This window comes from Cryptomeria japonica, chromosome 11, assembly GCF_030272615.1.
Source record: "Cryptomeria japonica chromosome 11, Sugi_1.0, whole genome shotgun sequence".
In the NCBI taxonomy this organism is placed as follows: domain Eukaryota; kingdom Viridiplantae; phylum Streptophyta; class Pinopsida; order Cupressales; family Cupressaceae; genus Cryptomeria; species Cryptomeria japonica.
In genome coordinates, this window is record NC_081415.1 from 523011634 (window position 1) to 523036564 (window position 24931).

Consider the following 24931-nt stretch of genomic DNA (forward strand, 5'->3'; position numbering starts at 1 on the left):
CTTTGCCAATGGCATTCCATTTTATGTTACACGGTCTCCTTATTATAGGGAGATGATGGCTATGGTGGCCAAGGGAGGACCATCTTATGTGCCACTAGGGGAGACGAAAATGAGGACCTCGATCTTGGATAAATGCTATTCCAAGATCAATATTTTGATGGAGAAGATGAAGGCATGTTGGGTGGCATCGGGGTGCAGCATAGTTATGGATGGGTGGACAGACATTAGCCATCGTCCAATCATCAACGTCATCGTCACATGTGCAGAGGGCCCATACTTCCTTAGGGCAGTTGATTGTACAGGGCATCGTAAAGATGCTGATTTCCAGTTTCAGGGCCTCGGGGAGGCTATTGAGGAGGTTGGGCCACAAAATGTGGTCCAAGTAGTGACAGATGCAGCCCATGTGTGTAGAGCAGCAAGGAGACTCATTGAGGCAGCCTATAGACACATTTGGTGGACCCCATGTTGTGTGCATGCCATGAACAATGCACTCAAGGACATGGGGAAGATAGATTGGATTAGAGGAGTGGTCACCGATGCGAGAGATGTGCAGATGTTTATCTGCAACCACCACACTTCACATGCACTCTTCAGGACCTTTGCGAAGAAGGAGTTCTTGAAACCAGTTGAGACTAGATATGCATCCTATTTCATTCTCTTGGAGAGAATGACTGAGTTGCAAGAGGCATTGCAACTCATGGTTATGACTAATGAGTGGAATAGGTGGGTTGAGGCCAAGATAGAGCAGGGGAGAAGGGTGAAGGAGATAGTGAAGAGTGATGTGTTTTGGACTGATGCGAAATACATTGTCTCTATCATTTCTCCAGTATTCCAAGTGATCAGATATGGGGATGGGGATGCACCTAATCTTGGAGAGGTGTATGAGTGCATTGACTCTATGCTTGACCAGATGAGGGCTGTTGTGCGAGTGAAGGACCCCTCTTTAGCATTCTACAATGAGCAAATCCAGCCTATCATTCAGCGTAGATGGGACAAGTTGAACACTCCTTTGCATATGGCTGCCTTTGCCTTGAATCCTAAGTGGTACAAGGCTAGATTGGGTAGACTAACACTGATTCAGGATGATGAGGTGAAGGCGGGTTTCTTTATGCATAGAGAAGATGTTTGATTCTAGAGATGCCGACACAATGCGCACTGAGTGGGGAAGATTTGCCACTCTTAGAGGTTATTCAGATGCGGCAAAGATGGATATAGACAGCATGGCACAGGAGGACCCACTTTTATGGTGAAATTGTCATGGCCCGAAATCTTTGACCACCACTCTAGCCATCCATTTGCTATCCCAAGTTTCCAGTTCTTCAGCTGCTGAGAGGAACTGGTCTACATATAGCTTCATCCACTCTCTTAAGAGGAACAAACTTACCTCTAAGAGAGCAGAGAAGCTTGTAGTTGTACACAGTGCTTTGCGTCTCATGGACCGCAAGACACTTGTGTACAAGGAGAGTCCAGTGGCACGATGGGATGTAGAGCCAGAGGAGCCTTCACAGATTGATGAGGATGATCCTACCACTTCAGATGCAGGGCTAGTTGGTGTGAGCTTGAGGGACCTTGATCCTCAGGAGTCCAGCAGTTCCAGTGAGGAGGAGTTCGCAGATGATTAGAGGCCTCCATTAGCTACATTTTGAGTTTTCAGTTTTGTCATTTTGTATTTGACTCTAGTCTCTTTTGTAATGCTATTGCTACACGTATTTGTATTTGGCTACTCATTGTAATGATGAATCATGTAATCATCTTTATTATTATAGACTTTGAAATGGCATCAAATATTCATATTTTCGTTTTCCTTTTTCGATATTCATATGATAGAAATGAGAAATCTCCAATTTGACAATTTCATTTGTCAAATTTTATTTACTTTTAGCAATTAGTTACATATTACTAATCTAAGTAATCTTGGTATTTCCTATAGTTTCATTTGAAAATTTGAAATCTAATTCTTATACTGTTATACATCTTTTCAAAACTAGTTTTTCAAGTACTATATGTATATGTATAAGTATATGAGCACAACCACCCCGCCGCCGTCCCCAAATTTAGACCCTTGGTCCCCCGTCCTGGAGACGCGTCCCCGCGTCCCCCCGTCCCCAATGCCCGTGGAACACTGAACTTACCTAACAATTTATAGTGGAAAGCACAGGTCCTACCTTTGATCTACAAAGGCATATATGATTATAATAATTAAGCTATTCTTGTTGCATCAGCATTTTAGAGACAAAGTGTAATATCAATGATAACTCACTTTCAATAGACAAGATCATAATAGACTGTCTGCCAGGCTGAAACCTATGGATGACATATGAAAGAACATATTTTTTGCACTATTAATAGTTATTGGAAGTAAAATCAACGCTATAAATATCAGTAATTAAACTTCTTCATTTGTCTTTAACATGCATGAAGCAAAGCAAATTTTAAGCAGTAAGCTCTTAGTAAGAAAGAAATAATAAATTATATCAGCATCCAAAAAAGACCAAAAATTGGTCAAAGGATCTGGAAAATACGTCTGTAAACAAACTGTAAACAATGTAGAAATGGTCTAATTTGAACTTTGCACATAGAGACATACATGTTTTTGCATCCCCACCCGCTGCAGATGAAACAACTCCAAGGCTTGTAATTGACACAGTCAAACCACCATATACAATACTTTTCAGTAAATCCCAATCAGTTACTACTCCTGGATCTGCGGCCTCTGTATTTGCTGATTGTCGAATGTTTATCACAACTGCAGCCCTCCCATCAGTTGGGCTGGCTATATTGCTAGAATCTGGAGAGATCTCTGAGCTTTGTGAAACAGAATCATCTACTTTGTTTAGCCGAACAGAATCATCCACTTTTTTTTGTACAAGAGTTGCAGGATCTTGTGTTTCCAAGGAACTGCTTGATTCAACACTGTCTACTTTTGAAGGAAATATTACCTTCCTTTGTTGGTCATCTGAAGAATTCAGAATCCAGATCAAATGTCAAACTATCAGTCAATTAAGTTCTACTTAAGAGACTTACGTTGTTACTTAGCTCTTCTTTTATATGGTGACAGATATTTCAAGTTGAAGCATTAGGCCAGTATTGCAGGTGTATGATGATAACGATTGACATTCAACACTATATGGCCATAGAAACAAGATCTAAATAGAATAAAATAAATACAGTAGCTCCATTTTTCTATTTTTTTTCATATACGGGAGTCTTCATCGAAGGAAAGCATTTGTCTTCCATATTAATTAAAAATTCATGAAAATCAAAATAATTTTGGGACGATTCCTATTAAGAATTCCAAATATTATAATCCTAAGCCCTACTTTATTAATCTTAGAAAGTGAAAGGTTGCACGTGATGGTTGGTTTTTCCCACAACATTTAAGAAGAAGCTTACGATCTAAAGTTGGGAACATTTGGTTGCAGAGGCATCCCCAGCTCTAGCATGAAAGCCAAAGACAATGAAGATTCTTTACATCTAAACAACAAATCATATGAAAATATGGGGGAATGAGGAGAATGAGATACAAAGTGTGCCCAACTCAGAAAAGTTGGGAATGAATTTATAAAAGTTGATTTGGATGATGATTTCAACATGTTCAAGAATAGCATGAGCAATTAATGTAATAGAGACTTGACTAGAGAGGAGGGGCCATTTCTAGAACTAACTCGACAACAAAGGTGGGTGTTGACATCTAGTTACCCCTTGCGAAACCAACTTTCACAGAGTGCTGCTATTTATTTATTTCCTAGTTGTTGAATATTACTACTATTCCTATGCACTTCACTTTGAATGGTCATGATTGGCAATGATTGGGATCTAGTGCTAAAGGGAGCAGCATTTAAAATTTTCATGAGTACAAAGACACTTTTGCCTAGATATACAAAGATCTTAAAGGTATACTACCAAAATTGTGTGTGCATAAGATTCCTTTGGTGCAAAGAGCACAACCCATGAGGAAAAGATCGTATAAGATGAATAAAAGTTATGCTACCAAAGTACAAGAAGAAATAGTAAAGATAGTAGAAGAAGGCATAATGTTTTAAATGGAAGCTAGCAAATGGGCCTCTCCAATCGCAATCTCTTTGAAGGAGTTGGAACAAATCGAATATGCATAGACTTCAAAAGCCTAAATGTGGTGACTATCAAGGACCCATTTCCAATTCCCTTCACCAATCCAATCCTAGAAGAAGTTGTTGGTCACAAGATGTACTTAATCATGAATGGATTCTCAGGGTACAACTAGATAAGCATTGCTGAAGAAGATGAGTTGAAGACAACATTTTTAGTTGAAGATGGAGTATATGGGAATATTTTGTTGATAAATTTGTGGAACTTTTATACAAATACAAATTTAAAGGTTTTATAGGCAGGATAATGGGATGCCATTTGCGAAGATTAACAATAGTTGGGCGTGATTATTGAGGTCTCTTGGGCATTAGAAACCTCAGATTATTGGGCACTTATTCACCCATGATTGGTGTGTGAAGGCGACGGGAACCAAGACATGAGGGCATTCATTGCAGGCTGCTACTCATTGACAGTCCAATGTTCATGGTAAGAGGCAGATTTATAGTTTGGAACCATATTTGCAGCTCAGCCAAAGGATGTGAGAATATAACATGTTTAGAATCAAGTAGAGAAGGCTCTAGGGTCTGAAAATTATCTATTCATAATGCTGGCACAGTTTGTAACAGCCACAAGTCGTTGGTAAAGGAAAGATGTTGAGCTTGCGGAGAGTTGGAATATATTAGACACCATTTCTGTTAACAATCTGCTCAAAATAGTCAGAAAATTTACTGTCAATATAATTCTGTACTTATTGATTGCAAATAGTCCATGTAATGTTCTAGTGGTAATGCATAATTGTCCCAAAAACATTGAAACAACTGTTTGCTGTGATGTCTTAATACATTTAAGGAATGGATGGCTCATGAAGTTTGTTATAAGTAATTACAATCAAGGAATCCACGATGACTAGATGCATGAAAAATGTTTGACAAAATGCATATCCATTAAAACATGGAAAAAGAGTGAAAAAATTTATCTTAGAAATTGGCACAAGATCTTACATAGTGCTAAACTGCAGGGATAAGTGTTGATGTGTTTTTTATGACACCTCGAACACAGAATAAAATATCAAGTATTCTATCCTCTCTTGAACAAGGAAACCTCAAATGCTAAAATTCGTGGTCAACTAAGGCGACCCCAAGGTTTACAATGCAAACAATCGACTTTTATGTTGGATAGACTCTATGAATTGAAGTGATATTGGTGGTTAACACAAAGGGACTTCATAATCGATCTAGGACTTTATCAATTCTTTTCCTTAGAATAAAGTATGATTTTGCAATAAGGCTCTCCAACTAACTCTATGAAAGATCTTTTGAAATAAAATGCAAAAGGGATAAAGTTTAGGCATCTAATCTATGTCTAACAATGCAAGAAACTATTGATGACTTAGTGAAACCAAACCAAACTTTGATTCCCATAAGAAAACATCCACACAAAGATGATGCAATCTTCAAGGGAAATGTAAATGATTTTCAAATCACTTATACACATCAACACCATAGACAATGGGAATCAATAAGTATAAAGCATAAGCTTTCAATGGAGTTTAGACTAGCCATGCACTGCAACTTGCAATCAACAAATCACAAATGGTATGAACATATAGGTTTCACCATGAATCAACAACAATATCCTCCATTCAACTATGCAACTTGATGTAAACAAATCTTAATTGTTGATGGGGAAGTTTGCACTTTTGTCAACACAGAATAAAATAAATAGAGTATATGCTATTCTCTCTTGAATAAGGTGATCTTATATGCCCTTAAATTGTCTAAATAAGATGACCTCAAGGTTTCTAAGGTCAAGTCTTGACTATACTTGGATAGACTCGGTGATAATGTGATTTTCTAGTAATCACGAGGGGACTTACACATCTAACAAGCTAGTTCGCATTTGATATGGAACTCTGATTGATGTCTGGCTTCTCAAACTGATTAAAATAAAGAGCAAATGGATAGGGTTCAAAGAATCTAACCTAAATCTATGAACATTGACAGTAATGGCTGGTGTTGCAAATAGATAGATTCCGAATATCAAACTGATTCCTGTTTAACCAGAGATAAATTCACAATGCCACAAGAAGAGTGCAATATACATAGGAAAAAAGAAAAGATTTGCAAATCATGAACATACATTTAAGTACCCAATTCTGCTGCAACTCAAACAAACATTCACAACTGAACTAACATCAATAATAGGCTCAAACTAACTGTGCACAAAAACTTACAATCAGTAAATCCCCAATGGTATGAACCAAAAATAGATAAAATATCCTCACACTTCACCATTAAAATCACTGAACTTTAACTAATTTGATGAAAGAAACCATGCAAAAAAGAGAAGGCAACTAGTAAAACACCATACTTCAATTCTTTATTCATTTGCTTCAACTACTGGTACAACAATACCTATTCAGAAAATCCTACTCTACTATATTCTACTTCTAATTCCAGTTGCTGCCTACTGCTACTCCTAATGATTACAATGAGAGAGGCACTGGCCTTTTATAGATATTACATTCCACATCAACAACCAAAATTAAATCCATTCAATGGTCAAGATCTGCCTTCTAGAAACTCTAGACAACGCTAATTAATGATTCTAGCAACTTCCTAACCGTTTCCACAACAGGACGAAATTTATACACTTCCCAAGATGAAATAACAACTTTTTGTCTCAAAAGGAAAAAATCGCCAATTGGATAAATAACTAACTTTTGCTTTTATTGTATTATACAGTATACTAAATTTTAGCCAAAAGTTGTTATTTTTACAATAAAATTATTCCCTTTTTACAGTAAATCATAATCCAACTCATATCCAACTATCATCTCTCTATTTTTGTATGTTTCCTATAGTCTATCACTGGCTTTCTAAATTTCTAGAAATGACACCCTCTGGGCTATGATAGTGATTGCCAATATTTCATCTCCAGCTCTATTGCGCGTCCTTTAGTGGTACATATCTGTTGATATTTCCAGATATTACAGAATGCCTTGTAGAACCACTTTTGTGAGCATGTTACTATCAACTTTCTTTAGAAAGACATCATCTTTAGAATTTTGATCTTGTGTTTCCCGTTTCATACTGATAATCATGTAGCATACTTGGAAACAACATATTGAAGTCCTCAAACGGTTAGCTTTTTCTACAAACTGCCTCTTCGCTATGATCACATGCTCTGGATCCTTCACCTTCTAGCTCCTTTCTAGTGGCATTAATCTACAAAAACAAGTAACCTCATTAGTCATTACTATCAAGAATCTAAGAAGTCCTAGGGCTAGCCTTTCAAACATTGTCACATGAAGAAAAATTCATGACGAATAATGTGACAACATTACAAAGATTCTCATCAATTCCAGCATCCGAAGGCACCCCATGCTTGATCAGCTTCCATATTTATTTCATGAAACTGCATCCAGCACTCTTTACTTATTTTTTTTATCTCACTTTGATGGGAATTTAATTCATGGAACCCCTTAGCTTGCATTCATAGTCCTTTGAAATTTGGAATTTGGAGTGTCTTTGAGAATTTTGAACTTGAAAGGCATGGTATCTCTATCTTGCTAATGCCAATAGATACGATTCAGGATCCTTAACTTTATGGATCATTGGCTTGGTCATTGGACCTGATTTAGGCCTTAAGGAGATCAGATTGGAAACTTGCCATCCAAACCTAGATTAACAAGAACAAAGAAGAAAGCTAACCCCTGAGATATGCTTGATGCACCAAAGGAAAGATTGATTAGACTTCTGGCCTTGAAGGACTGCAACTAAGACCTTGAAACAGAAAATGAAGCATCTTCTCGAACTCGGATCTCTGACTGCATTTTGGATTCTCTACTGCAAGGAAAACTAAATCAGCATTAAACTTAGGCCTTGGAGCAATTTTGGAAATCGAGCTTTGGCACTTAACTCATCATTTGAGACTACAAACTCGGGTCTAAGAGAGCTGTTCGGATTTCCTTGTTTGAAAATTCAGACCCTAGAAGGAACTCAGACCTTGAAGGCAAACCAAAAACTTAGACCTGAGACAAGTTTTAGGATCTTTATGTTGACTTAGACCAAAACTCAAACTGTGGAAGACAAACAAGAACCTTGGTTCAAACTCGGAGCTAGGAAGAGCTTCAGGATTTAGGACAAAACTCAGTATTAGGATAAGTTTTAGGATTAATTTATCTGAAACTCACTCAAAACTAGCTTCCCCAAGGAAAACTCGAGGGTCGGATAGGTTTTAGGATTAGTGCTTTATTCCTTCTTCTTTCTTTATTGCAAAATCCGGGAGCATACTCGGTGTTAGGATAACTTTCAAGAATAGTGCTTATTCCTTCTTTTAATGAAAACACCGAATTTGAGGTGTTTTGGTTGAAAATTCGATGTTCAGAATAATTTTTGAATTAAGGGCCTATTCCAATTTTGTGTGCAAAGACCAATTTTGAGGGAGAGAAACTTAAGTTAAGGTGCGAAATTCGGTGATAGGAAGGTCTATAAGATTAAGGCTTATTCCCTTTTTGATTGCTAAGTCCGAGTTGGCCAATATATAGGGCTAGTTAACTTTGCTCCTTGTCTACCGTTGAATCTGATTTGTGTTTAGTTTGGACTTCTTGACTCTTGTCTTCATTTCATCTTAATCCATATGCATTCCCAATCTTAAGGCTTTGTCTAGGGTCAATGTTGGTCTTGAACTTTATTTAATTTCATATAACATTGTTCTTCTCCGAACATCATGCTTATGCCAATCCTCATGTTTATGTGCTTGATTCAGACTTGAATCCTTAATTCTTTCCTCATGCCCTCATACATTTCTAAGTTCCCAAGCTCTTTATTAGAGGCCAGGTTTGGGTTAGACTTAAGCTCCTAGGATTACACCTTTGAATCCTCATCCTCTACATTTCACCTATTTCTAGGCTTTCTTATTGAACTTTATGCAAGGTGACCACTCCCAGACTTAAAGAACACCTTCATACAATACTCCACGCCTCACCTATGATTCACTTATTAACTTTGATCCAATCTCTTTCTCTCTCATTCATGCCTTGTCGAAGATTGGGTGTGTGTGTGCAGCACAACATTAATCTAATTTGATAAGTAGGAAACCATGCTAACACCCAAAACAATACGAGTTCTCACCAAGCTCCAATGATTTTGCATTTATATTGGCAATATTTTGGCAACAATTTCAAAAAAGTCTCTTGCTACAAATGAAATGACCAACCCTTATATAGAGTTTTGTTGTGCGAATCACACACCCATCCCCGTCTTGGACAGGGACCCCCCCGGTTTGTGCCTTTCTGTCTTTGAGGAAGAGGAAGGGGATATGAAGGGTCAAGTTGGTGAGTGATGGAGTTTGGAATGTCATCTTGATCTTCAAATGCCTTGAAATTTGGCTAAGTCTAGAATGTCTTGATCCTGAAATTTGGCTAAGTTTGGAATGTCCTGATCCTGAAATTTGACTAAGTCTAGAAAACTGAGGAATCCTCCAAAAACTAGAATTTGCGATATAACTCCTGGAGGTTCGAAACCACTCTCAAACATCCTGAAAGTATGTATGGAATATAACTTAAAGTATCACTTATACTTAAATGTTATATTCCATAAAATGATCCTTCGGCGAGGTCATGACAAACTCGCCCAAGTGCCCAAGCTTGCACTTCTTGAGGAAAACGTTTAAATTCGCTAAAATGCCCAATTTCGGACCCTGGGGCAAAAAGTTGAAAATGTGAAATGTTGCAAAAAGTGGGTTTAGGTCCGAATTTCACTTAAAATGCCCAATTTCGAACCCTGGGACTAAAATATGAAAAGGTTCAAAAGTTGCCAAAAGCCCCCAGAGGTCCGAATTTCACTTAAAGTGTCTAATTTTGGACCCTGGGGCCAAATTCAAAATTTCCCAAAAGGTGCTTTAGGTCTGGAAATGCTTGCAAAGTTGCAAAAAGCCCCCAGAGGTCTGAATTTCACTTAAGTCCTCCAATTTTGGACCTTGGGGCTAAAATGTGAAAAGGTTCAAACGTTGCAAAAAGCCCCCAGAGGTCTGAATTTCACTTAAAGCGTCCAATTTCGGACCTTGGGACCGAAATTCAAAGTTGTATAAATTTGCGAAAAGGGGCTAAAGGTCCAAAATTTACCATGAGTTTTCGAAAAGGTGGTTAAGGTCCGAAGTTTTTAAAAGAATTTGCAAAGCATGTTAAAAGTCCGAAATTCGTAGAAATTGTAGAAAGTGCCTTAAGGTCCGAAGTTTTCTTTAGAGTTGCAAAAAGTGTTCGATTGTCCGAAAATTACCCTTCGACTTGCAAAACTCCCCAGGCTCCGAAATATCTCCAATCGCAAAAGGCGTTAAAATTCATCCAAAACTCCGAAATTGCCAGGAACAACTAAATTTGCGAAAGGTGTAAAAGCGTTAAAACTTGGGAAATTTTCAAATAACCCTCCAGTCGTCATAATTAAATTTAATATTTGTTAAATTAATTAATTAATTTTTCAAATTGATTTAATGAAATGAAATTGGTTGATTGATCGCAGGACGTCATTCGAGAACCAGGAGAAAGACCTGAAACGAAAATCGAAGAAGGATTGCAATCAAGGCAAGGCGCTGAAGATTGGAAAAGAAAAGATGCAAGAGCACGAGAGAAACCAAACATTGGGAACCGTGCCACTGAACAAAGATGAAATCCACCACCGGGACCAAAGACCAAAGAACACTCTGAATGTTGCAAAGTTTATGCCTTATTGAGAAAAAGCACACAGCTGGATTTAAGTCCAGAAATTCAGTTTTAAAACTGAAACTGCTTTATTGTAAACTGCCTATGGGTCTCGCACAAGATATTTTTGTGGATAACTATTCCCAACCACCAAGAAGATTGGATAGACTTGAATTAAAGCCAAATAGTGGCAAGTAGTTGAGATAGTTGCTGGTTGGATAACTGAGAATTAATTCGGCATGGGTTAAAGCTGCCAGCTTTTGGAAGGCAGATCAGGACCCTTGGATGCATTCCATCCTCGCCTTCGATTCAAAATTGTAATATCTATAAAAGGCAGAGGCCTTTCTTTTGTAAAGGTTAGATGGTTAGATAGTTAGAGATTGTTTGATAGTTATATTTAAGAGTTAGAATAGGTTAGATCTTAGCAGTAGCATAGAGATGTTGCAGAAATTGTTGTAATAGGCAGCTGAAATCAATATATAGACATTGAATTGGTGTTTATTGTCTTGTTTTCATCCTGTTTGCATGGTTTCTCTCAGCATTTTAGATAGATCTTTCTATTTTGGGTGTGCAGGTATTTGATAGATTCAGGCTCATACCATTGAGGATATACTGATTGTGTATCCTTTTGTATGGTTAACCTGAGCCTTTAATTGTGCTTAGTTCAATTGCAGGTGTCCGTCTGAGCTGCGCTAGAATTGGGTGCTTAGCCGTGCGTCTCCAGTTTGAAAATCTTCCAAGTCCCTTTGAAGATTGCACCGTTCCTACAAGGTTGTGAGCTATTCTGGCCAAGAAGGAATTGGTTATGTTGAATCTGTCTACCCGCATACCCGTGTTGTTAGTTTTAGATCTCCTAACCCTTTCTTTTTGCTCTTTATTGCATAATTCGAGAATCACAATAGACTAGCTTGTTGCAAATCGTAAGTCCCCTTGTGTTTCCAGCAAAACACATCGACCACTGAGTAGTCCCGCAGTCAAGACCTGACAATCAAAACCTTGAGGTCGTCCCCTTTGATCAAACCAAAAATAGCATTAGGGACTTCCTTATCTCAAGAGAGGATAGGATACTCAGCTGGTTATTCTATTCTGCGTTGGCTGTATGGAGTTTGCAGCAATGCGATTTCAAACGCGTCAACAAGTTCTCAAATACAAATGAAGGGCCCAGATTGATTTGAAATCAATGGCCGAGATAAATCAAAGAAAACCCTAAGTGGAGTTAGTTACAACTACCACCTAATCCACTAACTCTTATTAAATACCAACGAAAATAAATAGACCAACCTCCTTGGCACAAATTGCGAGGAGCAAGAGAAAATAGGAAAATTCAATGCCACCTAAGACAATAAAAAACTATCTTCTAGGAATGTGTGCCCCTTATCCCTTTATTTGATAGCAAATTCAATAAATCTGGACATGATGATGTCAATCTCTTCCATTGGTGCACTTGGCGAGGCATCTACCTTATATTCCATGAGTGACAAGTTAGTTGTACATGTAGCAAATATCCTTTCCCATTCCAATCCTTGGTCTTGGACACCATCCATGAAAGTCATGAATAAAAAAGCATCCTTTAAATGATCCTTTGAAATAGAATCTATGGCCTTGAAGAAGATAGCTTTCATTTCATCCTTCAATTCATTCACATCCATATCCTTATCATCATTCACTTCCTTTCCAAGCACTACCTCTACTACAATGAGGATTCTATCTTGAATTCCATTGACCATGGTACCTAGTTGATTGCAGTCTTCCTTTGCCTTCTCAAAGGTTTCCATTCTTGTCATCAATTCATAATACCATCAATGAAAGTCACACGCTTGATTTGCCTCCATTACATATCCTTCCACCAAAGTTTGCTTAGGGATATCCATCAATACGTGAAAACGTCGAATATTCTTCTCCTTAACATCCTAAAATTCATCACAGACTGCAAGTATGACCCGAATCTTGTCCTGAATGGATGCAACCTTACCATATACTTGTACCAACTCCTCAATGAATGTATTTGCTTTATCAAATGCACTTCCAATCCATTTCTTCACTACTTGTGTTGTAGATTTCATCCCTTCCAAATCTTCAATTGATTCCTTGAAAGTGTTCTAGGATGGACAAACGTTCCTTCAACTTGCTGAATTGGATTCATTAAATGTCTTATGTAATCGTTCAATTGCTAGTTTTATGCTTAAGTTGATTCTTCTTCCCTTCTTCTTTGCTCAATCTTTCCTTGATTACCTTCATTGATTCATCAAATTCTTCGTTCTCTTGCTCCTTTGTTGTTGGTCCCAAATCAACTATTGTAACCTATACTCTTCTGGAGTGATGTCATCTTTTGTCTTATCAACCTTTGGAAATACAACTTGCATTGTGCAGGATCCTGAACTTCCTTTTGTAATCTTGGAGTACCTCTTTGCTTGCTTCTTCTCTATAGCCTTACCAATCCTATTTAAAAAATCTTTCAAATCATTGTTGGGATTGCTCTCTACTACAACCTTCTTCATTCTATTCCTTAACCATTCAAGAGCTATGCATTGTTCAACATCTTCACTTATTTCTTCATTTACTTCTTCGCTCTCTTGAAACCCTTGAAGTGCCGATATATTCCTTCACTGAAATATGCATTTAGGAAACCCATGTCTACATCACCTAGGATTTCCTCAATTGGTATTGTTGGTTGCTCCATAAAGTGATCATCAAGAAAAACTTCCATACCTTGAGAAGGATTTCCCTCTTGGTTTTGTTGTTGAATGGATTCCAAAGATTCATTCACACTTTGACCTCCTAGAACACTTGGATGAATTTCAATTTCCTTTTGTGATTCATTTTTTGGAACTAATGTTACATTTCTATCCACGGAAGAGGCAACATGTTGAACTAAAGAAGTTCTAGCTGACGGGTGAGTCATTCCGGATTTCTACTTTTGTGGTGGTTCTTCACTTGAAACTTCCTTTCTCTTTGTCTTCTTAGATCGTGAAGTTTCGGTCATATCCTTTATCTTCTTGTGAATTTTAGTATCTTGCCTACTTCTTTCCTCCTTGATACTAATTTCGTGTTGTTCTACATTCATTTCATCCTCGGAAGATTGTGATTCCAAGTCTCCCATCAAGTTGTAGGTTAAAGGGATATTACTTTCTTTTAACCTATTAACTTGCTGATCCACCCATTTCTATGTATGTGTCATAATAGGCCTCATCAATACATTCAAATTTGCCACATCCACATTAGACCAATTAGGGGCAAGAAGAGGTTTACCCTTTTCTTCTTCAAAGTGACATTGAACACAGTTCCATGATCCGGACAAGGAACAAGTGGCACACTCTAGCCATCTGGAAAAATAATTTGGAACACATTTTGTTCCTGATTTCAAAGTCATAGCATTTGCCCAAAAATTCTCAAGATGTTCCTTGTGTCTATATCTCCTTCCAAAAATTTTTTAGATTTTGTGATAAGGATCAAAACATTCTTGACGCATATGTCACAAGCAAATAAAACTGCAATTCCTCCTTGGAGCCTCGACTGCTTGATGTGAAGGACATGTCTAGACTGAATTTCCAAGGAAGATTTGAAAAGCTATCCCAGCCTTTTGCTTATTCTTTTGGATCTTGCCATGCATGGACAATTATCTTATTACCTTTAGCAATATCATCCTGTCGGTTGGGAATCTTGGAAGCCCGTAGGAAGAAGATGAAAATCCTTGCATTCAAATGTAGGTGAACTTTGGAAACTAAATAAACCATGAACCATACCTCCTCACCAATTCCTCAGCCTCTTGTGATAACCTCCTATGTGTGCCTCCTTGTAAAGATCAGACAATGTACATGGAGAAGGCATCATTTACCCTTCGAAAGTGGGTAACATTGTGATGATGCAGTTGAGGATATCATTTGTACACTTTGAATTGTCTTTATCCATTCCCAACTGGTCCCTTACATTTAAACCCTCTATATCTATCTATAAGTTCTAGCTAGCATGTAGACCATGTATGAGCTCATGTAGAATGATTGGGATATTCTAAGTTCCCCAACTATTCATCTAGGTTATCACTAATTATCTTGGCCCAATTGATCATCTTCACCCCAGTTACTATCTCCTCAATAACATAGAACATCCATGGCTCAAAGTTAGAAGCTTGAGGGCATCCCATTACTTGGTTCAACAAGGTAACAAGATCTCCATATTCTTCTTTGGAGTCAGACCTAACAAGTCTCTTTGGCATTTTGGAATGATGCCTCCTTGGTTTCAACATCCATGTGTTGTTGATGACCTCCGCACAAGTATCAAGTATGTTATTGTACATCCCCAAAGTTTCCTCCTTTGTTTTGTAGACTTTGGAGTTGTACCTTGGAATATTGAAAGCCTCTGCAATAGCCTCATCTGAAAGATAAGCCAACACTCTACCATCAAGAGTTGTCACTTGTCTCTCATTAGGATCATAATGCCTCACACATTTCACCATTATCTCGATGCATTGGATTGCAGGGGGGAAACCGACAGATTGCACAATTTCATTCCTCACCATCCTCTTAGCTATCTTGGATAGAGTGTATCCATGCATTCATTCCTTGAATTCCTCCATGTTGAGGTGTCCAAGGTTGGTGTCTTTAACCTTATTCCATTTTGAGATGATCCTTGATTTTAGAATGACACTTTTGTAACCATACTTCATTTGTGTTTTCCTTGAAATGCCTACGGTTCTAGCACTTGACATTTAGTTGAAAATAAAACACTTTGAGTTACAAAAATGAAAGGATGCTAGAATGTGTTGGTTGAAAATTTTGTACACGTGGGAGATGTGCAAAATTGTGGTTTCAGCTACAATGTGTGAGTATAATACTCTCCTAATATAGGGAAGGCTCCCCCTATCTATTAACTAATCTAATCTAATATGGGTGAGACAACAGTCTTTCTTCTTCTTTCAAGAAAAACTATATTATTTTCTCTTCATATAAAAGTAATAGCAATTGGAAATAAATAACAACAATAACTTATAAAGAAAAATGAGAGAGAGGAAATGAAGTTTCCTGAAAGCACAAAGAATTTCGTCACTTCCTTTGGGACGGGAAAACAATATCAAGCGCAAAGTCTTGAATATCTAAAATCCTATCTACCCTTTTATAATAATAACTACTAAGAACAAGAGCAATGTACAACAATGCACAGTCTGCAAATATCATGCACTTTTGAAACTAAAATGGGAATCATCATGAGCACAAAGTCTTGCAATATTTCTCAACTTTCAAATTACGAACTAAAACGAATTTCACCCTTGATATTTGCAGCACAAAGTCTGCAATTATTTGGAGTAAAGCTCTTCCCAACAGCCTTCTACAATTTCAAGTAAGCAAAAAGATACATCCCATAATGAAACAAGAACACAATGGGAATCAATTAAGATCTCAACACAAAGTCTGAAATCCCACACTTCTTTATATTACTCAAAAGATGACAATTTACAACTATAAAGCTCAATGCAATATCCCCAACAGTTTTTTTTTTGAATTTTAACAAGATTACAATCAAACCAACACCCACTAGGAATTTGAATAAGAAAATTAAATCAGCTGAAAGGAACCCTACACCTTTTGATCATCGAGAGCCCAAGCTAGGAGGGTGAGAACACACGGTGGCAGGGGATTGTTAGATGCAAACTTCTAAAAATCATTATTACAATAATGGATGGCAAGCCAACCCCTTCCACTTTCCAGCAGGTAAAACAAGGAAACTTGGCGGTAAACCAGCCAAGTAAACAAAACACACTCAAGCACAAATCGCTCTACCACAATAGTTCAGTGGGAGGATTGAACACTTACAACAAAGCTCAACTCAATCGCTTATGCAACGGGAGGACCATTACAAACAAAATATCACTTGATCGCTTATTCAGCGGGAGGACATAATTACAAAGATCAAATGTAGGTGGCCAGCCAGCCTCTTCCACTTTTCAGCGGGGATTTGCTTTACAATCCAAAAATGGCTGTTAGTACTACTATCTAGCCTTATAATAAAGAGATGCAATGCATAGGAAAGAGAGATTATACTATCCAATACTGATGAATATCCCCAAACTCAACACAATTAATAAACTCAAATCCACCCACCAAGAAATAACACACCACTAATCACTAAACTGAAAATACAATCTACTGTCCGCATAACACGCATAAAACAACCACTATCAAATTCACTATTATGCTCATAACTCACCCAAAACAACTCGGAATGACACAAAAACTGAAGCAAATGAAAGCTATGACAAAGGCGATGCAACCAGAATCTCAAACCTGCACCGCAAACACCGCCAACAGCCAGCACGCAACCCAACGCAACCAAGAAATGGTATGGCCCAGCTGGGAAGTACGATTTGTTGCCAAAAATCAGAATGCACACCAAAACCAACGCCAAGGTAGAAGAATGCTCGCCCTCCAAATGCGCTTCCAACGGGCTAATACCCAGAATGATCGATTGCACAGACAGGGAGATATGAACCAATCTTCGCTTCAGCCACACTGAAAACTAAACCACACTGAAAATCTGAAAATGCATACTGAAAATTTCACCAACAATCCAACACTTAGCTAGGTACTATGTCTCAAGTACGAAACTGGCTAAACTTGGGAGCAACAACTCCGAAGCTCAAGTTCACTCACCATTCCAGCAGCATAACGATATGATTTCTTCAAGATAACCAAATGAGGAGCCCATCCCTTGTATTTATAGATTTCTCCCTCTGAAATTGAAATGCAAATGGCGCCCAAACTCATTTGAAATTCACTTCATTTTGTTTCATGTCCCTCTCAAGACATTGCGTCCCCTTTCCAGCCTCCCTAGTTGAACTTTTCCAAGCTGCGCAAGTTCGAACTTTGAGAAAATAATGTAGTGTAGAATGACTTGATTTGGATGCCCACCTGACTTAGGAAATAAAATGGGACTTAGGATAAACAACATAATATTTTCCTTCCTAAGTCATTCCTCCAAAATATAATCAGTAAAATAATTAAATATTTAATTTTAGAATAAAGTAATAATATTTAATTAGCAATTATAAATCAACCACTGATTGCTGCCAAATCAACCATGTGAACGGAAGTGCAGAAAACACTGATTTGAACTGGATTTGAGCTTTGCTCAAGACTGCCAAAAGTAGCACTGCCTGAACTGACACTTACTAAAAATAGTAAGTCATGAAAACATCTCCGGAAGACATGCTCGTCGAACCATGTGAGAGAGCTCGGAATACCGAGAAAAACCTCAAAATCCAGTTACCTACCACCAACTTACTAAAAATAGTAAGTTCAGAAATCACTCCGGAACAAAATGCATGTTAAACCACCGTGAAGCTCTTGAAAAACCCAGAAGGAATCCTCAGTTCTTTCTGCCAAACTCGAACCAGAGCATCCCTGAAAACTGCGAAGAATCCTCCTAGAAAATAGGAAACCCTAATTCCTCATTCCAATCAGTCTATGGGTCTTCAGAATAGGTCAATGGACCAATGATTACTCCTTACTGAGAAGAGGACATTACACTCAAAGTCTTTATGAGTATAAAATCCTGCAGAATTTACTTGCCTACAAAAAAATGAGAAATACAATAGACCCCCTCAAGTATATATAGGAGAGGGAGTTTGAGAAAAAGGTGGGAGGATCCCAACTAACTTGAAAAATTCTGTCAACCACCATGACTTATTCCAACTATAGTTCTAATTTAACTCAACTTGTAGTTGCTTTACATGTAATTACATTTTACAAAAATGCAAGTAAAAATGACACTTGCAATTACAAAACCTGTTTTTACATGTAACTTGTCGAAACAAATTTACAAATTCATAATTTAAACTATTCTATGTGTCCAAAGACACAACTCTAACTACATCATCTTTTGTCTATGATCATCTTCATGCTTCTTCAGGATTTTAGAACTTGAAGTATTCAGGATTAGTGAAGACATCTCGAACCGGAATGGGAATTTGCATCCTTAATGATCTTTTTGTTGTTGGCCAACGAACTTCAAGCATATCATAGGTTTGGGGTAGTACCATTTCTTAAGGAAGGAAATTCTTCTCTTCGTTGTGTTCTTTTTCCATGCTTGATTCACTTTGTCACTAGATTACTTCATGAGGATTATTGACCCTTGGGCTGCCCCATGAATTGCTGTTGTGTCTCTTCTTCTTTTGCTTACTGATGAAGAACCCATAACACCTAATTCGAAATGAAATTGTTATAAAACAATGCCCATGCCTTGATTTGTTGGTTTGATAGATCGTGTGTGCAAACAAGATTGACAAGGGAAGGGATAAATTGATGCAAAATGGGCTCACAAGTGAATTTTGGGTTTTGAGGACTGCATTACATGTGTAGAAAAAACAAGAGAATTGACTTGCAATTGTGGAGAATGGACATGCTATTTCAAATGTGTAATGGGAAAATACAAGTTTGCACTTGTAATTAGTTCCTAGAGACTCATTTTCAAGTGTTTTTGAGTGCCTTTTGGACCATTTTCGGGTTCTGGAAGGTTGACTGCAAGTGTAAGTATAGGGAAAAACTTTTATACAACCACTTGTAATCGGGTCTTGAAGATCCGACTACAAGTGTTCTTTATTTGCAAAGAGGGAACATTTAAAACTTGCTTATGAATGAAAGAAACTTGCAGCCACCTTGTGGAGATCCGACCATGGCGGGAAGGGCATTAAAATCAAACTTAAATCTGCAAAAATGTGGCAATGGTAGAGAAAAAATGGGGGATTCAATAAAGTTGCAGACCTTTCCAAGTGTTCATGCCAAAAATCTCTCCAATCGGGGTACATATGAGCAAGAGCAAGTTAAAAATCCACAAAAAACACTTGCAAAAATAATTTCGGGTTTGGGGAGACTCATTACAAGTTTAAAATAATTTGTAATTCCTCATTGCAAGCATTTCGGGTTTTTCATGACCCATTACAAGTTGAAAATGTCTTGTAATGCTTTACTTGAAGCAAATTGGATTTTTTTGGTTCATTACAAGTTGCTTTTTGAAAATAACTTGTAATGGGAGCTTTTAAAATCACTTTACAAGTTTGAAAAAATGACTAAAAGGCCAATTTCAGGTGTTGAAGGACACTTTACAAGTTGAAAAGACTTGTAATTTCAGACACTTGCATTCACCTCAAAAAGTTCCTACAAACACTTAAAGTGAAAAAAGAAACATAAAGTGAAATTTAAAACTTGTAATTGCATCAAAAAGTTCCTACCTGCAGTGACTTGCAATGACATTTAAAAGTTGCCCAACTGGCAATGACTTTACTTGCAATGACATTTAAAAGTCCCCCAACTTTTAGTGACTGCTCTGAAACCCGAAATTGCACAGAAAATGGCCAAAACGAAGGCCAAAAGTAACCAAAATTTTCACAGAGATGGAAGATAATCTCAAGATTTATTTATCATCAAGAAATGTAGACTTTCCACCTTGAAAAGCATGCTCTAGAGCCTTAAAATCACAAATTTTGTATTAAATTTCCTACTTGGAGTGACTGCTCTGAAACCCGAAATTGAAGAAAAACCCAACTTTAAGACAATGAAAACTGACAAAAACGAAGGTGAAGGACTTGGATTCATCAATGGATTCCTAGGTGATGGAAAAATGCCTTGGAAAATGTGTCTAGAGCCTTAAAATCTCAAATTTCAAGCAAAAATCTGTGGGATCATCCCAATTTGTGCAAGTTCAAAAATTAGGACAACAGAATGATATTAAAATATTTCAAGTAAAATGCAATAAGTAGTTATGATAATAGCTTGGAAATTTAACAAATTCTTGCACTTGTAGAAGGATTCTCTTATAATGATTGTTAACTAAACTCACAAAATCCTCCACCTCGTTATCTAAAATCTGGAAATGTATGGGAATCGGATTTTGATAGTGTTGATGTGTTTTTTATGCACATAACATTTCAGAATAAAATACCAAGGTAATTTACTCTCTCTTGAACAAAATCACCTCAGATGCTAAGAATGAGATCAACTAAAATGATTCCAAGGTTTCTACATGTCAGGTCTTGACAAGTGGGTAACTCAATGGTCGATGTGAATTGCTGTGTTCACTTGGAGACTTACGCAAATGTTTGGATTATCATGAATGATGCGGAATAGGTGTGCTAACAACTTAAGATTTATCAATATGGCTCTGGATTTTACTTCTCTAAAAAAATAGGCAAAAGGAATAGGGTTCAGGAAATCTATTCTAAGCCTAGGAATATAGGAAATGGTGAATGGATCTAGTGGAATCAAACTTAGCGAGGTCTCACAAACAAGTATTGACACAAGCTTAGTGCAATTGTCTAAGGTATACTTACATATTTTCAGGCTATCACCATCAAACGTTGACACCATCCAAGTTGATGCTTGTCAAGGGACGCGTAATAGTTGAAGTTAAGCTTACTTAAATTTCCAGTTGACCACGCAAGGCGCACTTACCAGCGGCAAGAGGCTAGTGGTATGGATTAAGGATTCCACACAAATGAATTCAACAAATCTTCCAATCAATCTAACATACATGAAAATAAATTCTAAACTAAGATTCTAATCTAACTTGGAGGAATTGAGAACCATGAATGCAAAGACAACACTTGAAGAGCAAAATCACCAACAATTGAACAATGATTATGATTCAAATAGCTGCAGCATATACCAACAATTCTACAAAAACTCTCCCTTACAAATGAGAGACAAGGAGGCATATATAGAGTCTCTTACAAAATGGATGGCCAAGATTGATCCACGATCAACGACCGAGATCATGCCAACAAAACCCTAGAATTGCCCTAATTAGGGTTTAAATAAAAAATGGTGCCACCTTCATATGGCCCAATGAAAAGATACCTAGTCATCAAATAGGGAATCTTCTAGAAGATTCCTCCCTGAATCTCTCTCTCTCCTAGCATACTCCAAGAATCTAGCCAATACTGAATCTAACTCCTCCATGGAAATGCTAGGCAAGGTATCCTGCTGTAAATCAATCACGTCCAGTGAATCCAAGCAAGCATCCAAAGTGTTCTCCCATTCTAGCATGAGCTTCTGCGAACTATGAACTTGAATCAACAAAGAGACCAAGTCGTCTATCTGACTCTTCTTCAAAGAGTCCAACTGACAAAAATTAATAAATTTCATCGTCTCTTAATTCGGCTAAGTGTAAACCCTAGTATCATTAACATCAACACCCAATAATTCCTCAATCGAGGCAAGGATCTTCATTTGAACGTCTTGAATCAATCCCTCCATCTCCATACAACTTGACTGGACATTCTCATAAGTTGATTTCTTCACGGCTAATGAACAATACCAGCCATGGAAATCGTATTTGTCTCCACTGTGCACAATGTTCTCACTGACCAAGGTGGAATTAGGAATTTTCTTCAAAGCTTGGAGGCGTGGAATAGTCTTCTCTTGAATAGACTGGAATTCTTTCCAAACTCCCTCCAAATACTGGATTCTGAATGCAAGCCCTATTGTCCTATCATATGCATGGACAAACTGAGTAAGGAAATCATATGCCTACTTTCTTGTATTCTCAATCCACTTTTCCACCTTCGAGAGTGCAAGTGTAATCCGCAGTCAACAATGGAGGTCAACAAATCTGAAGACAACCTGAAAATCAGACTTTTAAAACATGTAATCCTTCAAAAATATGCATAACTTGATAAAAACAGTTTTGATGATGAAAACAATCATATCCAGGAATGTAAGTGTGGCTGGTAAAAAATAAATTTATGAGGACAAGTCTGAAAATTAATTACTTCAGACTTACTTGCACCTTGCAAAATAGTTAAAAACCCCTGAAAATGATAGAAAATAGTCAAGGAATGAGCTCCAAGCAAAATCGCCAAAGTGGTTAGGTGGCTAGAAATGAAAATTTTTGAGAACGGCTGCCTGCAATGGAGTTTTCAGACCTGCAATAGTGATAAAATGGTTTGAAAAATGCCCTAAAACTCCACAAAACTCCTCCAAATGCAAATCGCCTAAGTTGGAATTGGTTGGGCAATGAAAATTGAAGTCTGAAAATTAATGTGCAACCAACAATGGAGGTCAAATCTGAAGCAAACCTCAGATTTGAAACAAATCAGCGAGCTGGGAATGATGGCAGCCACCAAGCATGAAGAAAATCACTCCAAACAATGGCACAAAGCTCTCCAAATAAAAAATAAAAAATAAAAAATTTCCTAGCTATGGCGCCATTCTTAAAATTCTGAAAATGTCTTCAATGGAAGCTCGGATTTGCAACAATGGAGGTTGGAATAGCAAGCAAAAAATGGAGGAGAAAATCACCTAACTCCCAAACAACAAAAATCGCCAACTTCACCAAAAATTGCTAAATCTGGAAATGGTCTTTAATGGCAGCAAGAGAATGAATAGCCAAGCTGGAAAAAATGGAGGAAACAATCCTCAACCCAACACTTCACTTAAGCACTTTGCCAAAATTCACCAATAAGGGAGAAAAATCGCTTTTCATGGAGACACCTGGTAGATTTAATAATAAAATAATGTTGGAAACTCCTCTCTTATACTTGCTTTTACCTCTCACTTTCACCACACAAGCAATGTGGGATAAAACACTTGCTTATATACTTGTTTGGTAAAAAACCAACTTGCTTCTAGAAGGTTAAAATATTAAATGCTTATTGCAAGTTATTAAATTTTTGCTTTTAAAATTTTAAATAATCATTAATCATTTAAAAACAATTAAATGGGCTCACTTATTAAATATTTCAATTTTAAATCAAAATTGAGCCTCTAGGGGAAAATCGACTTAAGTTGGGATTAAAAAATCCCTTAAAAATCATTTAAAATGTCAAAAATTTCCCCTCAAGGGAAAATCGACCTTAGCTTGGATAAAAATCCATACAAAACTTCATCAAAATGTACATAAAACACTCTAGGAGAAAATTGATGGCAGTCTGGACAAGAAATCCACACTCCAAATTTGCTTTATTCGCAAAAAAAAACTCCTTGGTGGAAAATCGACCTCAGTTTGAATGAAAATCCGGACTTAAAACTCATCAAATTACTCTCAGTGGAAAATCGACTTGGGTCTGGACTGAGAGTCTGCACAAAAATCCGCACTAACTTGTCACAAAACAGCCTGGTGGAAAATTGACTCAGGAATGGAATCATCCTCAATGTTGTGCGCACTCCAGTCCGCACTCCTGGTGGAAAATCGATGGCAGTCTGGTAGCCAGATTTAAGCACTTCCAATGGAAAATCGACCCAAGCATGGATAAACAGTGGTGGAAAATCATAGCTAGTATGGATTTAAGGGGAAACCCATGTGTAGTGTGGATTTTGAGTGGGGGAAAAGGGTGGGTAGTCTGGAATATGAGGGGAAAAGCACCTCTAGAATGGAATTTGACCTTCCAACCCTTGGAATATGGATTTCCCTTAGGAATTCGGCAATTTAACCACTCAAAATCGCTAAGAAACTTCAAAATTATACTGGACTTAGGCAAATTTTCCAAAAAGATGAGCGAAACGCTAGGAAATTATTGGGATAAAGTGCGAAATCAACTTAAATAATACCTTAGGAGCGAGAAAACAACTCCAAAAGGTCTGGGAATACCTTGGCACTTTAAAATCATTGATGCGCGTGTTTAAAAACATGTTAACGCTCAAAAGGTTAACACTTAGACAAAATTTAAGATCATTAAAATATCAACGTTTCCAACTTGATCCTATAACTTCAAAAACCCTGGACGACACTAGGCATGATCAAAACTCCGAGACCCGGGCACGGGAAACGCAAATTGCCCACTAAGCAGCCAAACCCCTAACCTAACAACGCAAAAAGCAGGAAAAGAGGGGGTCCACGTTAGCAATGGGGCGATGTGTGAAAAGGTCACAACAGATAGGTGTCTTGCTCTTGAACTGCACTTCAATGAGCCTTAATTCGCTTTGACTCTTCTCAATTGCACACCTATTCCTCTCTTCAATGTTCAAATTACACTTGAAGATGATGATGTAGGTCTGAAAGCTCCAAGATAGGGTATTTCACTTCTCCTTTGACTGGAAATTCGTTCCTATTTAGGCCTGATAAACAAATCCACTGTGCAAGCTGATTTATGGTGATAAAATTCGCTCCAAGCTACTGCAATTCGCTCTAGGTTTGATAGAAGAATTGCTTCAAATTAGGTATAAATTGCCTCCAAAG

At 37.6% G+C, this 24931-nt stretch overlaps 1 protein-coding gene across 1 annotated transcript in view; it reads right to left on the reverse strand.

Annotated features, from left to right (window-relative positions):
• The window catches only part of LOC131035151 (uncharacterized), a 143911-nt gene that overhangs the window by 34739 nt on the left and 84241 nt on the right, over positions 1–24931 (reverse strand). The window contains exon 5 of the mRNA XM_057966788.2: positions 2588–2956. Within this exon, the coding sequence (XP_057822771.2) occupies positions 2588–2956 (369 nt within the window). The remainder of the gene's footprint in view (positions 1–2587; positions 2957–24931) is intronic.